The 15,421-nt window shown below is 46.6% G+C and overlaps 1 protein-coding gene across 1 annotated transcript in view; it reads left to right on the top strand.

Annotated features, from left to right (window-relative positions):
* DET1 (DET1, COP1 ubiquitin ligase partner) overlaps positions 1 to 12,096 on the top strand; it is a 19,228-nt gene extending 7,132 nt beyond the window's left edge. The window contains exons 4-6 of the mRNA XM_006028290.1: positions 353 to 543; positions 4,308 to 4,499; positions 9,139 to 12,096. Of these exons, the coding sequence (XP_006028352.1) occupies positions 353 to 543; positions 4,308 to 4,499; positions 9,139 to 9,328 (573 nt within the window). The 3' untranslated portion in view covers positions 9,329 to 12,096. The remainder of the gene's footprint in view (positions 1 to 352; positions 544 to 4,307; positions 4,500 to 9,138) is intronic.
* Positions 12,097 to 15,421: the final 3,325 nt, after the last annotated feature.

The following is a 15,421-nucleotide window of genomic DNA, read 5'->3' as shown; positions in this document are numbered from 1 at the left end:
AAGAAAATTAAATCTGCCACTTTAAAAAGCATTTTATATTTGGTGGAGGTTGGGGAGTGAGGAAGAGAAAACAGAAATATTGACGTCCAGTTTGAAATGAAAAATTGGAAGCACATTGAGTTCCCTCCACAAATAATATGTTGTAGTTAATAGGCTGGATAATTTGGTACCTATTGAGGTATTTGAATAGCATAATGAATTTGTATAGGGAATGTGGATTCTCCTGCATTGCAGAGTAATTGGGGAAAGTGTCTGTCTTACGTGGTATGGGGGAGACAGGGCAGAATTCCAACTAATATGGGACCTGTGTACCCGTGCCATGCTGATAATTGTCTTTTGCTCCTCTCGGCAGCCCTCCTTCTTTGTGGTGTACAACATGGTTACCACAGAGGTTATTGCTGTGTTTGAGAATACTTCAGATGAGCTTCTGGAGCTCTTTGAGAACTTCTGTGACCTCTTCAGGAACGCCACCCTGCACAGCGAGGCTGTCCAGTTCCCCTGCTCTGCCTCCAGCAACAACTTTGCCAGACAGATCCAGCGCCGGTGAGCCATTCGGAGCATGCCTTATACCATGTAGATACACGCTCGCCCCCACCTATTCAAGGCCAGTATCAAAAAGCTATGGCAACCTTAAGAAAGACAGCTTCTTACTGACTGATTGGGATTAGAGTTTGTTTTGAATGTGGCTTGTAATGCCACAACATGATGGTTCTGGAATCCTAGAACACCCAAAGCTGAGGCAGGATGTGTATGACTTGTATTCAGTCTTTGTGAGCTTTTGTAGTATTCTTAGCTACTGACAGACCCACCCCAGAAAATACAGTGATGATCTAGCATTTAAACTGGAGCAAAGCATTTCTGAAACAAGAAGGCTGGAGAAGGAGGCATCTTGTGTTGTGACTTCCTTCAAGCCTGTTAGTGCACAGCGTCTGTGCAGCGTACACCCATGTGAAGTCAAGGTTCAATAAACCCAAAATGTCACCACACATGGGATTTCTTTTGCCAGGCAGGCTTCCCCAACCTGAATGGAATAACATTGCTGGTGGCACTGTCTATAACAGTGATTCCCATCCAGAGTTCTGTGCATGCTGCGGTGACCCAAGGTCCTTTTAAGAGTGTTGCTCAGTATTAGCACTGTTGCACATGATTCACAAGATAAAGCCAGAGGTTTTGAATAAGAATCCATAGTATAAAAAGCATTCTGCCATGTTATGGCCTTTCTGAGTTCTTTGCAACAGAAGAATTACTTCAGTGTTTTTCTGTAGTCAAAACTGGAGTGAAAGCTAAGAGCTGGGAGCCTGGAGTCTAACCAGATTGAGAACTGCTGTTTTACGGTGTCAGTGCAAAGTGCTGACCTGTCTAGTCTCCTTTTGAAGGATGAATTAAATATAAAATCAAACAAGAATTGTATAATTGGTTTGAGTAGTCAGAAGGGGTGTTAATACTGTACTTACCCAGATCCAAGACCGCTTTAAATTTATGATGACTCCCCAGTAGTTAGATTCTATACATGGAAATGTGTACATTTGTTATAATTTTCCTGGTATAGAATATGATTATTGGAGGTTTGTCTTAAATTCACCCTCCCCTGCCCCATGGCTGTGGCCAAGAAAGCAGTAGCAGGAAGTGAAGGGCCAGACCCCCCCTCCCCCAACACACACACCCTTGTGCCCCTGTCTGACCTCCTGCCTCCCTGGTCCTCTCTACCTCTTGCCCATGATGCCTGTGCCTGCTTCCTGTCCTTGGTGCCTGCCTGTTTGCCCCCCACCATGCCTATGTCTGCTGCTTGTCCCCTCCCCAGTGCCAACCCCTACCCCTCTTCTTCTTGCTGTTTACTTTTGAGGAGGCTCTGGTTCCAGCTCTGGGGGAAACAATGGTGGCAGCCGCAGCCCTGGCCTAGCCCAGCCAGGCATAAACAGCAGCATCAGATCTGGGGCTGGAGCCTAAGATCAGCTGGGAGAGGGATTGTGGGGAGGCTGCAGAGTCTCCCCTATGTTCCCTCCACCCTGCCCCACAGAAGTCCCTTTGCACCCCCTATCTCACAGGATCTCTCTCATGCTCTCATCCCTACCATGGGTCTCCTCCACATCCCCCTCCTCCACCACAGATCTCCCCCATACTCACCCCCCACCTACGCTGCGCAGTATCCTCCGTGCTGTCCCCATTGCATGTCCCGTCTCCCACCATATGAGCCACTCTGAGCTGGGGCAGGTGGCAGCTCAGTTCCAGCTTTGGTTCTAAGCCTGGAACCAAGGCTGGAGTTGAGTCACCACCTGCCTCAGGCAGGTACTTGAATTGAAGATGAGGCTTATTTCCTGCCTCCCCCCATGTTATTTGGGGCAGAAAACCTTGTCTTGGATTCAAGTGAATACAGTAATGCAGGGTCTGGGGTTTCTTAAGCCATCCTTTGGAATGTGTTGCAAGGTAGCCCAAGTCTTTCAGGAGCTTCTGTTCTTCCCATGACTTGTTTAACAGTGCCATAAACACTTGCTGACAGTTTCTGCACTGATTTCAGAGGCGGACATCTGATTTAAGCTGCATGTCACCCATACAAGAGAAAGCAGACTTAGTTTTCCAAGGAAAATCCTTACAGCTTTGGAGAGATGGCTCTTAATGCAAACAGCTGAGGTGTAATCCTTGCCTTGGGGCTTAAACCAGAGGCAAGATTCTTCTTGCCACCTCCCTTTGTGGTTATCTGGGCTTATAGCGGGGCTCTTTGTACAGCATGGTTGGGTACTTCATACACAAATAAAATACACCTTTGCTGTGAAGGTTTACAGTGCACCATGACCATCTGACTCCTGTAGGTGCGATTTTTCTACTGCTGGCCTCCTGTGTGTTGGCTTTCCCCAGAAGAAAGCTCAAAATTAGGCCTGTGCGAAGTCGCTAGTATTCACTTCGAGTTCAGCCGATTCGGGGGACAGTGATTCGATTCGGTGATTCGAATCGCTGTCCTGATTCGATTCGGTTGAATCTGATTCTGAAATTCAGCAGTAGCTGAATCTCTGAATCAGCCAGGGCAGGCCCATCCCCCACCTCTCTCTCAGCCGGGCAATGGCTGCCCCAGCTCCCAGTGCTTGTGTAAAAAAAAAAAAAAAAACCCAACAAAAAACAAAACAAAAAAAAACCCGACTCAGAGGGTGCTGCTGGGCAGGGGGTGATCCCTGCTGCCCCACACTGCATGGGGGGCTCTACACGAGCCCCTTGACACCCCCCCCTTCACTCCCACTGCCCCCCCATGGGTGTTCCACACGGGCTTTTCTCAGTTTTTTTTCTTAAAGGGCTAGAGCTGGCCCAGCTGGAGCCCCCATGGGGGGGCGGGGAGAGCGGGGGGGGGGGGGTGGGGGGGCTCGTGGCAGAGCCCCCCATGCAGTGCGGGGCAGCAAGGATTGTCCTCCCTCCCGGCAGCTCAGGGGAGCTGGCAGGGGTCCCCTCCCCAACAGGCCCCTTCCCCGCCCCTAGTACTTACCAGCTCAGAGCTTGCCCCAGCTCCCTGCTGCAGCCACTGGGGACTGCCCAAATTATCGAAGCTCTCCGAATCTTTTCTGAAGATTAGGAGAGTTTTGAATTGATTTGGACCTTTGGTCCCCTGATTCAATTTGGATTTGGAGATTTGGCCATTGAATCGGGCCGAATCTCCTCCGAACTGAATCAACACCCAAAGCTTCGCACAGCCCTACTCAAAATATGCTTGGGGAAAAAAAGAAAATTCCAATCTAATCCATGTTAATATCCACCAGGAAGAACTTTTCAGACATGGCACTGAGCTAAACAGCTGCAGGCTTCTCTTCAAGGTTTTTTCTCCTCTACAGTTTCACCCCTTATATAATCAAAATATAATAGGTGGAGTGACAGGTTTCCCAAGTTACCCTGCAGCCTCAGGGATCTGGCTGTTATTACAAGCCCTGTGGCCTTCACTTCCTTATGATCTTTTATGATCTTTGCAGTAAAAGCTGGATTGATTGATAAACTGCAGTTTATCAATCAATCTAGCTTTTACTGCAGAGATCATAACCCTAACCCTTGTCCTATTTCTGAGCCTGTGGATTGCCTGTACTGCAGGACAGCCAGAGTCAGGCCTTGTGGAATGCCAAAGTCTTACCCATCTGGGTCAGTCCATCAGGTCCAAAACAGAATAGAAACATGAACTGAAGTGGAATGTGAAAGCTCATGAGAATCGAGGCTGCTGGGCAGAACACAACTTCTGGAATCAGTGCTTATAGCTTTGGAACTGCTGCTGTTTCTCTCTGCTATCCCTGCCTGTTTTGTGCCTTTGCAAATGAAATCTGTGCCTTGGTCTGCTGCAGGTTTAAGGACACGATTGTGAATGCAAAGTATGGAGGGCACACGGAAGCCGTGCGGAGGCTGCTGGGCCAACTCCCGATAAGCGCACAGTCTTACAGTGGCAGTCCCTACTTGGACCTCTCCCTTTTCAGCTATGATGACAAGTGGGTTTCAGTCATGGAACGGCCCAAGACATGTGGAGACCACCCCATAAGGTATGAAGATGGTTTAGAAGACTGCCGGTGGGTGGAATTGAATGCATGTAACTCAGAATTGTATGTACACCTTGCCTTAAGCCAGGGGTCAGCAACCAGTTCCATGTGGGCCAGATACAGTTCACCATGGTATTTCGGTGGGCCTGTGAAAACTGGATATTGTTGGCATTTTGGTGGCAGGGCAGTTTAGCAGCAATTCAGCAGGTAGGGGATTCTGTGGTGGCAAGTTGTGCCCCTATTAGAGACTAGGGGAAGGTCCAGTGTCAGTGGCTGGGATGGAAGCACCCGCCTGCCTTGGGTTGAGTTGCATTGTTCACCCTGCCACTCCTAAAAGGTTGCTGACCACTGCCCTAGGCTGGTTGAAATGTCTAAGGATAGGACAGCTGCCTTTGCTCTCCTCTAGAGCAGAATGCTTTTTTAAATAGTCCAGGGATTGAGCCTTTTTCATGAATGATCATAGAGGGCCCTTCCAAAATCAGAGGTGAGGTGTGCAGGGCACATCAAGAGAGGAAGAAGTGGTGGTGGTGGTGGTGGGGAACCTTGAATAGTTCATCATAGAATCATAGAAGTGGGGGTTGGAAGGGACTTCAAGAGGTCATCTAGTTCAACCCCCTGCTCATAGCAGGACTATCCTTAACTAGATCATCCCAGCCAAATCTTTGTCCAGCCAGGTCTTGAAAACCTCCAAGGACAGAGCTTCCACCACCTCTCTGGGTAACCTGTTCCAGTGTTTGACTACCCTCCTAGTGAGATAATTCTTCCTAATATCTAACCTGAACTTCCCTTGCTGCAACTTGAGACTTGCTCCTTGTTCTGTCATCTGCTGTCACTGAGAACAGTCTAGCTCCATCCTCTTTTGAACCCCGCTTCAGGTAGTTGAAGGCCACTATTAAGTCCCCACTCAGTCTCTTCTTTAGATTAAACAAGCCCAGTTCCCTCAGTCTCTCCTCATAGGTCATGTCCCCCAGGCCCCTCACCATTTTGTTGCCTTCCGCTGGACTCTCTCCAATTTGTCCACATCCTTTCTGTAGTGGGGGGCCCAAAACTGAGCACAGTAATCCAGATGTGGCCCTACCAGTGCTGAATAGAGGGGAACAATCACTTCCCTTGACATGCCTACCAGTGCAGCCCAGTATGCAGTTAGCCTTCTTGGCAATGAGGACACACTGCTGGCTCATATTCAGCTTATTGCCCACTGTAACCCCCAGGTCTTTTTCTGCAGAGCTGCTGCCCAGCCAGTCAGCCCCGAGCCTGTATCGGTGCATAGGATTGTTTTGTCCTAAGTGCAGCACTTTGCATATGTCCTTATTGAACCTCATGAGATTCCTTTTGGCCCAGTTGTTGAACTGAGATTCCTCTTCCAACCATTGCAGGATGACAGCTAGTGTACTGTGGTTCCAGTGTGAGGAAAAAAATTGCTTTGGGGTTAGTTTGCATTAACAAAGATCTGATTTGTCCCACTGTCGAGTCCTGTGAATACAATGGAAGGCTGTGTATAATGCTTGCATAATTGGTTTGACTGTTTTTTGCTTTGTTATTTATATCTCATGTTTTGAAGCCTAGCAGCTAAAATTATTTCCCAGAGTTATTCAGGCTTTCCATTTAGCAAATGATGGACTTGTTACTTCCCTCTTTACTGCCCTTCTTTTACCCTGTAGTGCACAGGAAGTCTGCTTGCACAACAGGAGTCTGGGCCTGGTATAAAAGCCATTCTGCTTCTATCAGTTTCAGTAGCAGAAAGGTGTCTGTTCTTCAGAGTGGGAAAACCTGTGATGCTTCTTGCAGAAGAACAGGGGCAGTTTGACACGTGCGTTTTAGAAGCGGCGTCTGAGAACCCAGTGCTTTCCCACCAGATTTGAAGGGTCTTGAGGAAGAATTGATCCATAGACCTGAACAGGCTGAGCATGCCAAGGCAAAAACTTGTCCAGCTTGTTGTGTTTCAAGAGTAGACTTTAATCCTACATCTTGTGAAGCAAGAGACAATTCTAAGACTGAATACTGAGCACTGTGGCTGCCCAGAGGTTGGGTTCTTCACCTGACCAGAAACGGGGAATGGACCAGAACCTGCCACCAACTGTGTGGTCCAAAGTCTTCTTGAAAATCTGGTTCCTTCGCTCACCAGCCCCACCCTTCTCACTTTAGATGGCAGGACCTCTGATCATTGATACGCTTGCAGTCCCCCATATCATATATGTTAATTGAGTCCTGTCTGCAATTTGCTTTGATCTCAAGTGCTGTACAGTCTGGAGAGACATAGCTGATCCTCCCCCCCACCCCCCCCATTGCCACGCTTGATGAGAAGACGCTCTGGGAGGTGTTTGTTCACTAGCTTCAACATGTGTGCAGCTTCTCCAGACAAAAGAGAAGAGAACTGCAGACATTTGCTGTGGTCATGTCTTCTGTAGTAAACAAAGCAAGCTAGCACTTTCCCTGCCTCCCCTGAGCAGACTGGCATTTTATAACTGGATTCTCTAAAGCTCAAAGCTGTGCCGAGTCAGTCAGGACTTGAATGAGGCTTGGAGCGGTGGGGCTTCTGTACTTTGCCTTCCTGCTTAGAGTACGCAGAGCACTTCAGTGGTTGAGGCCAGACTTAACTATTCAGCAGCTGACAGAGTGCTGCTGTGTTTCTTGCACGTACAACAAAGTGATTAATACCACAGCTGCCCATCATGGTGAAAGGGGTTGGACATAAGAGACTTTTGTTTTATTTCTCTTGACAATGGAAAATTATATTTGTCTCGAAAGTTCCATACCTGGCTTTAGCACAAACGATCCCTACCCCCTTGCTGCCTGAGGGACTTTTGGGCTGTAATTTATACTCTTTTTGTATCGCACATCATTTAAAAACCATCATCTGTGCTCTGCACCAAACCCTGCACTACCTCATGCTGCTTTTAGCATCCCTCCTTCCCACTGCTGGCTTTACTCTCTCTCTCCCTCCTGGACAGCTGCAGCTGTCACCCTTTGTTGGTTGTCGGAGAGGCAAACATCCTGCTCTGTGGCATTTCCCCTGATGGAGGGGCTTCAGACCTCTCTTTACGTATGCTTGCAAAAGGTTGGGCAGCAATGTCCCAGCAGGGGACCACAAACTGCTTGGGGTGCTATGTGCTGGGAAAGCAGCATTAACACAGCAACTCCAGTATTAGAGCATTAAAGTCAGTGGAAAGGGTTAAGAAGGAGCCTATTTAAACAAGAAATGGGCAGCAGATACTTTTTTTTTTACCATTTTTGTATGGTTTTAAAAGACTAGTCTTGCTGTTTTTATTGACACGAGTTTTATATTTCAGTGCCTAATTTATCCACTGAGTGCGAGCCCATGGAAATGGCCTCTGATTGCAGAGCACTTTTAAAAATGGATGTAAAAATACCAAACCAAGCCCATCTCTGAGATTACAGGGAGCTCATCTTGAGTATGGTAAATTACTGTGAATTGGAGAGAGAGGAGCAGACCATAGGCCGTGTTTTACTTAAAAACCAACCCCCTGCATGCCTTGTTCTGTGTAGGAGGGAAAAGGGCTTTTTGGAAAGCCAAATACCAAGATTGTAAATCTTCTGCTTGGTTCTTATGTGTAATTGGCAGCCAAGTTTGCTGGGGGAGAGAGGGGTGGAGAGTGGCTGGCTAGAAAAAAATGTGAAGAATTCAGTAGGCTGCATTATCAAAAGCCAGAGGGGGGTTAAGCAGTGAAAGGAAGTCACCTTCATGTGTCTGGAGCCAGTGCTGACTGCTGGAGAGCTGAGTGCACTGTGGCAAGATGGGGGGTATGGGGGCGTTGGAAGCCTGTGCTTTTCAGAAATGCTTTTATACCTTGAAACCAGAGGCAAGTGCTAACCACCCAAGTCTACCAGGCAGGAAACAGAAGGCAGCAGTTTGGGAACTAGAACCCTGTGGCAATAGTAGGGAAAAATGTCAAAATGGCTGAGCCAACATTGGTCAGGACTGATGATTCATGTTGAGTCCAGGTGGTTTGCAAAGGTACAAAATCCTGCCTAAGAGTCTGCCAAAGTCTTGGGGCAGTGGAGAAGGTTATAGCGAACTCTGTGTTTTCACTAGAGATGAAGGGAATGTAGCCTGAGACAGCTTATATATTAATTATGGTTTTGAGACCTAGAGAAGAGTGCTCCAGGACTTGAGAAAAAGTCTGGAAGCTGCAAAGGAAAGATAGTCTGTTATGTTGCTCTGTATGGGAGCCAGACCATCTCTGAAGAGCAGCAACTTTGAGTCACATTCCAGAACACTGCAAGGTTGAGACAATTGCATTGACAATTTTCTGTGGAAATCTGCAAGGGACCAGAAGGTCTGGTATGAACTGAAACTAGCTGCCAAGTAGAATTAAAGCATTGTAGAGCAGGGCCAAATCCAACAGATATGCCTCTTCTGAATGGGGATACGGTGAAAAGACCTGAGGGGATTTTCCCAGAATGAGCTTCTGTCATTCCTGTGCTCAGTCAGTGCTACTGATTGGCCAGTCACATGGTGAGGTCATCAGTCCTCTTGCCAGCGCACCTGTTGGTAAATACAGAAATGGAACAAGGGGTCAGTCATCAATGGCACCAGTCCCCCTTTCTGAGGTACCCAAACTGGCAGTGCCAGCGAGCAGTAGTAGACATAACCAGCCTTCTCTGTTTCTCTTCCTTTCAGATTCTATGCCCGGGATTCTGGCCTCCTGAAGTTTGAAATCCAAGCTGGACTTTTGGGTCGACCCATCAATCACACTGTACGACGCCTGGTTGCATTCACCTTTCACCCCTTTGAGCCCTTTGCCATCTCAGTGCAAAGGACTAATGCAGAATATGTTGTTAACTTCCACATGAGGCACAGCTGCACATAGTACAGTCCACAGCTGGGGCAGCTGCTGCTACCAAATACATGCTTTTGATATGGACACGCCAAAGCCAGATGTTCATGTCTTCTGGGATACCAAACCGTCATTCACTGGAAAAAACCATGACCTGGAAGCTCTTACCAACCACCATAATTTCTCTGGACTGATACTGATTCCTCTTGGCTGATACTTGCAGGCCAGCCAGCTCCTGAAAGCAAATCCTGCTGGGTTCTGAAGGGGCCATCTTGACGGGAGATTAGTCATGTGAATGCTGCTCTTTATCATGATCACCTGGTTTGCACTGTTGCATTAAATCCTGTACCTTTTTTTCCCTATGCTTATTGGCAAACCAGATGTAGCTGAGGAACCCTCCTGTTTCCCTGAGAGGCAGTTCCTTTTTCTCTTGCATTGTCTGTTTTGTGCTAGCACAGGCCAAGCTGTCTGCCATCTACATTGAATGCTTCTTTCTGTATCGATGCCCTTCCACATTTTTGAGAAAAGTAATCCGTCTGGAAGGGGGAGAAGAGGAGCGCAGCAGGGTGGTTTTTTGTTGTGTTTGAAATTTCAGTGATAACAGGGAAACAAAAATAACTCTTGTTCCAGTTCACGCAGTGCACGCAGGCTACTTCAATATGCAAGGTGTGAGAGGAGAAAGGCCTGTGAGGAGCACCGTTAGAGCAGGTCCCGGAGTTCAGAGAGGCGTTCCAGACCTGATTCTTATGCAAGTCACTTTATGTGCCTTAGTTTCTGTAGAGCAGTGTGACCCCTGGAGAGGGAAGGTGGTGCATTAATTCAAAGGGAAGGAAACTGGAGAAGTTGACTGGGGAGTTAGATGAGCTGGAGGCTAGGGTGGGAACTAGGTAGTGAATAGCAGGGATGTGAGAGAGCTTTGGAGATGGATGGTCACTTTTGGTTTTTTTGTTTGTGGCAAGAGACTTGATACCTTAAGGGGAAATGCTGAACACAGGGAACACGTCCCTAGTAGTATTTTCCCCTTCTCTACTACCTGGATTCTGCTGTCTGGGTGAGAAAGGAGGGGCAGCCACTGTTGCCCTCTGTCATTGGTTCTGGGTGTGCACATCAGATTGTGGGGAACTAGTTTAGATTAAGTGCATTCTGGGTTTTGCACAGGGAGACTTCATCTGTATTGCTGGGGACTTGTTGCTGGAGGTTGGACTTTTTGCTAACTTGATGTTGTCTATCCTCTCCCATGTCACACACTGTTCTTTGCAAAAACTGGAAGTGACATGGCAAGAGGTTCCACTTGCTGGGATCAAAGCACAGCTGTTTCACATTACATTCATTGCAAGCTTGATCTCTGCATTATCTGCAGTGCCTGAAGGATGAGCTACGGGATTTCAGTGAAGATCTGAATCCAAATGCTTGTGGGTCTGAGCTTGTGTACTTGAAATGCCAGCTCACCTAGTTCTGAAGCTGACTAGGTGGTTGGCTGCACTTTTACTTTATACATCATCCTAGCACTCGTATATCTTATGTTGGTTGTCAAAGAATGCGGTCCTCATAGGTTACAAAGACCTTATGAAAAGTGCCAGTTTGGCAACATGGAGACTACTGTTGATCCATTCATGTGACAAGCACAGCACAGTTAGTGATGGGGCAAGCGTGTCCTTGTGAAGGTGCCTGCTTTGAAGGAAAGGGGACTTGTATCTCATGGACTACTGAGATTTTGGTATCTTTGCTCTGCTACTAACATTGGGGCCAGTTGTGTTATAGTTACTTGTCCACTAAGGAGGTTGTGACATCACAGATTTTTGTTACATAATTCACTGAATAGCCAGCAGTATTTTTGGTACTGTTGACCTGGCAGCGTTTGGATACCTTATTCCCGAAGCCTTGAGCCATCCCATCCCCTAGAGATTTATCAACCCAGATTCTGTAGCCCAGAATGCAATTTCACAGTTTTAGGGATTTTCCCATACAACCTCTTTCTCAAACAACTTTCCATTAAAGCTTGGAGTAGGGAGTCTTTGCACATTTCATCTCCTTGTTGTAGCTCATTGTAGCTGCTTGGTAACTGAATTATCACTTCCTTAATACACATGCACTTGCCAAAAGTGTTCTATCTTTATTACTGTCTTGTTGGCAATATGTTTTTTTGGTCTTTTCCAAAGTACTCAGCAGCTCTGACCATGATTCAGTTAACTCCTTGATGTCACTAGCTAGTACATCTATGACTCTCTGATGTGTTGACTTTCCTAAGCGGAATATATATATTCTGCTTAGGGAAGGGCAGGAACCATGGGGCACTGAACAGGACATGGGATTTGGAGACATTCCTCATTCTGCACTAAATTGATGTATGAGTGTCACTGAGTAACTTCCTGTCTCTGTGCTGCTGCTTCCTCCTCTGCAAACGGAGATGACATATTCCTGCCTCTGGAAGGTGCTTTGAGACCCATGGCCAAGAAGTGCCAGATAAGTGCTAAGTATTTTCTTAACTTTTTTAAATGACTTGACTGATTCTTCTGAGGAGCACTGATTGCCTTGGTGCAGCACTGGAGATTCAGTGCCCAGGGTTGCTGCATTTTATATCTTGAGCAAAAAGTTGATTTTACTACAGGAGCTTATTGATAAAGAAGCCTCTCCCTGAGTCTCACACTTAACGGTCTGACTCTTTTATTTAAGACACAAAAAATGTATGTGTGTGTGTATGGGGAAAAGGGACAAATATTTTCTGCTAATATTTTTATTAGATTAGGATGAGAACTTGTTAGCCACACAAATAAACAGAATAAATGAGACCTTGTTTACAAGTCTGACTCATCTCCTTTGTTTTCCACACTCTCCTGGGAGATATCAGTGGTAAATGGAGTCTTTTTATGAGAGAATTGTAGAGGTATGCTTGGCTGTGGGGAAGGTACATGTATGTTGTTCCCACTTTTCCAAAAGCTATCAATCTGTTGTGCTGATGTTTTATCCCAGAGTGGTGTGGAAGCTGCTACAGAGCCACTTGTGCAGACAAAAGCACAAGCTAATGCCAGAGGTGAGATGCATTTTTTTTTTTCTGTTTCCAAGTTGCTCTTACCATTTGTGACCCAGACATTTTTCTTCCTCTCTGTTCCTAGGTTTCATCCTGGGGCTATTTCATCACTTATTTCTGAGACATCATCACAGGAAAGTGAAGCCAGTATGAGTGGCTTGGCAGACCTATCGCTGCTTGTAATTTGGGTCAGAAAACCTTGGACTTTTTGTTTTAACCACATGCACCTCCCAGATGGCAAGTACCACTGCTGAGCTCTATCTGTGGCTGAGAATGCACAAGCTGGGTCTTTCCAAGGTGATTAAGCCTTTCACTCAGCTGGGCACTGATTGCTCAGTGAGTGGTCCCTGACTTGAGATGGAAAGCACCTGGGGAGTCCAGTCACTTCTTTGTTTTCTAGGTACTGTCCCTCTTTTGTGTGCACAATTGTTTCTCCAGCGGTTTCTCAAGCTGGTGTCAAAACAATTCCATAAAAGCCCTTTGGCATTGAGTAGTTCCTAGTTCAGGTCAGCTTGGCACAGACTGGTAGAAAAACTCTTTCCTTGAAAAAGGCCATGCATTGGCTAAACAGGAAATTCTCTTTTTCCTTGCTACTTGGGAGTTCTGGTAGAAAAAAACACATGGGGCAGTTGTGCAAGGATTATCCATAGCAACATTAGGCCAGAAGCTACAGAAACTGCTGCAGAATCAAAAATACAGGCTGCTGTACCTCCATAAATCAATTTAATGGCAAATTCCTTCTGAAGACTCCTTTCAATTAACCTTCTAGCACTGACTTCCTCTCCTCCACTTCTGCTCTCTTTCTTGACTTTGCTCCCTCGTGCTCCCCATGTAATTACAGAACCTTGCTTCTGTACACACACTCTGAAGTGTGTCTGTTATGCTCATTTCAGGCTCTTTTGACACACAAGAAAGATTCAGATTTGCAGCCTTCTGTTCCTGGGGCCCACCCTGTCTATTCTCTTCCTCCAGCCCTTTCAGCAAGATCTTTGTCACCCTTGTGTGAAAGAAGATGAAGTTAGTGAGGTGCAGTAAAGCCAGGAAGGCAGGGAACTTGTAGAAAACCAGCAGCCTTTTTCCAGTTAAATGTTTTAGGAGATGGGTGAACACCACAGAAAAATGTTTAAATGATTAACGATTGAGGGTAATCAAATTATGTGTTGGTGGTGGTGTTCTGCATTACTCCATTGCATTTCCGGATCCTGGTCATTAATGTGTCATTACTGCTGTGTCTTTTTGTCTATTTGACATTGTTCTGAAAGTTGTCTCTTTGTTGTCATTGAGGATCATCTTGCTAAAAGAAGGAAATGTAACGAGTGACTCTACCACGCTGCTGAGATGTGTAGTCAGGCAAGTTGGGGGGAGTAGAAAGTGTTCTAGTGGCCAGAAACCTGTAAGTCAAGCCAGCTGTGCTATCTGCTCATCCAATGACCAGCTGTTTCTTGATTGAGCACTCTTTTTTTCCAGTGCAACGATTGAGTAAAGATAATGTGCTAGAAAATGCACTCTGTTTTTGTTTTGAAAAAAGTGCTAAATTACATGGATTATTTTCCCCTTATGCAATACAATAATATTGACCCAGCTTGAAGATTGTAACAGTCTGCAATTAAGTGGCTTGCGGGTAGTTAGCTGCATAGCAGCAATTTTGTCAGAAGATACAACTATGAAGAAAGGACAATACAATAGGGCTGGTGAGTTGTGACAGAGCTGTAGCACACCTAGGTAAAGGCTACACTGGAGAGTAGTAATGCTAATCCAAACATCCCAATTCAGCTTCATGGCTGGTTTGTAATGCCAGGTTAGTATGCTGGCTCTTTGGTTTTGATTCATAGGAAGACAGCAAGCTTGAAATTTGCTGCACCATGTGGGCATCTTTGTGTATGCCCTAAGGAGGTGGCCTCAGCAGACAGCTGCAGCTGGTTGTCTTCTCATCTTTCTCTGCACAGATCTTGCAGTGCCTTCCCTTTTGTTTTGTCCCTTCTCCACAAACCATTCTGGGCTCCTGCCAGCCAGTTGATGAAATCCTCTCTTCAAATACTTTTTACTTCCTGTAGTGCATGAGCCTGGCAGAATTGCCATCTGCTTTGCAATGACTGGAATGCCAAGTGCGCTGAAGAATTCAGAGAAGTTTGTTCGCATGTTGAAGGGAGGAAGACAGGCTGGTCGGGTGCTCTGTGAACTTCAGTGGAATCTTCCTCCTTCTCTCCTCCCTCCAGTAGAAAATCCTTTAGGTGAGGAGGTCCAGAGGGTTTGGCTGCCAGCCACTGCGGATGGAGGACATTTTGTGGAAACTAGAACGAGGCTGCATGGAACTGGTGGAAAATGTAAGCACCCCAAACCTCCACAGCAGTCTGACTGATCAGGCTGAAAGCTGAAGCCATAGCACTGGTTAGTCCCTTTGTACAGTTGCTAAGTGACAAAGTTAACAGTCCCATTCAGTCTAACTTTTAATCAGTAGCCCACTTCGGAGCATGATAGGTATTGGTTTTCCATAACCACAGGCTTCCTGATTGGCCTCATAATGGGCCAAGTGCAATGGAGACATGAATCTTAGGGAAGTGTAGCTTTTCACAGGTGAGACCCATTTTAGCTCCCTCACCCCCTTAGAGAAAAACACAAGGCCTCTGCTCCTGGACATACTTCTTCTTGCACTTTCCTATCTGGGGCTCATCTCATCCCCACAATCACTACATTTCCCTCCTCCAGCCTCACTAGGGGCAGCTACAGCCCATGGATATGCAGAGCAGCAGGAGAAAATGAACTTTGGCGCTCTCAGCCCTGTTTTCCATTTCATACACCCTCTGACCTCCTAGCTTCAGCCTAGCTGCACACAGAGTGAATGATCAGGCCTTTCCCCGCAACAGGTGTGGCTGTTCGCATTGGGTAATAGAGCCACGTCCAACCGCGGCACACTTGTCTGTAGCCAAGGTGCACTGTGGCTGGGAGCTTCTTGACTCTAGGTATGCTTGATTGGTGACAGAGACGTGTAACTCAAGGTGGTACGCAGAGGGCTGTATCAGTGCAGGCCCCTGGGGAGCTCACCCTCTGTGCGCTTCTCAATGAGAAGAAAATGAAATGGTGCAAGAGGAAGGGAAAGA

The sequence above is a fragment of the Alligator sinensis genome, unplaced genomic scaffold, assembly GCF_000455745.1.
Source record: "Alligator sinensis unplaced genomic scaffold, ASM45574v1 scaffold874_1, whole genome shotgun sequence".
NCBI classification, from domain to species: Eukaryota; Metazoa; Chordata; order Crocodylia; family Alligatoridae; genus Alligator; species Alligator sinensis.
This window is presented reverse-complemented; position numbering and strand designations above follow the sequence as displayed.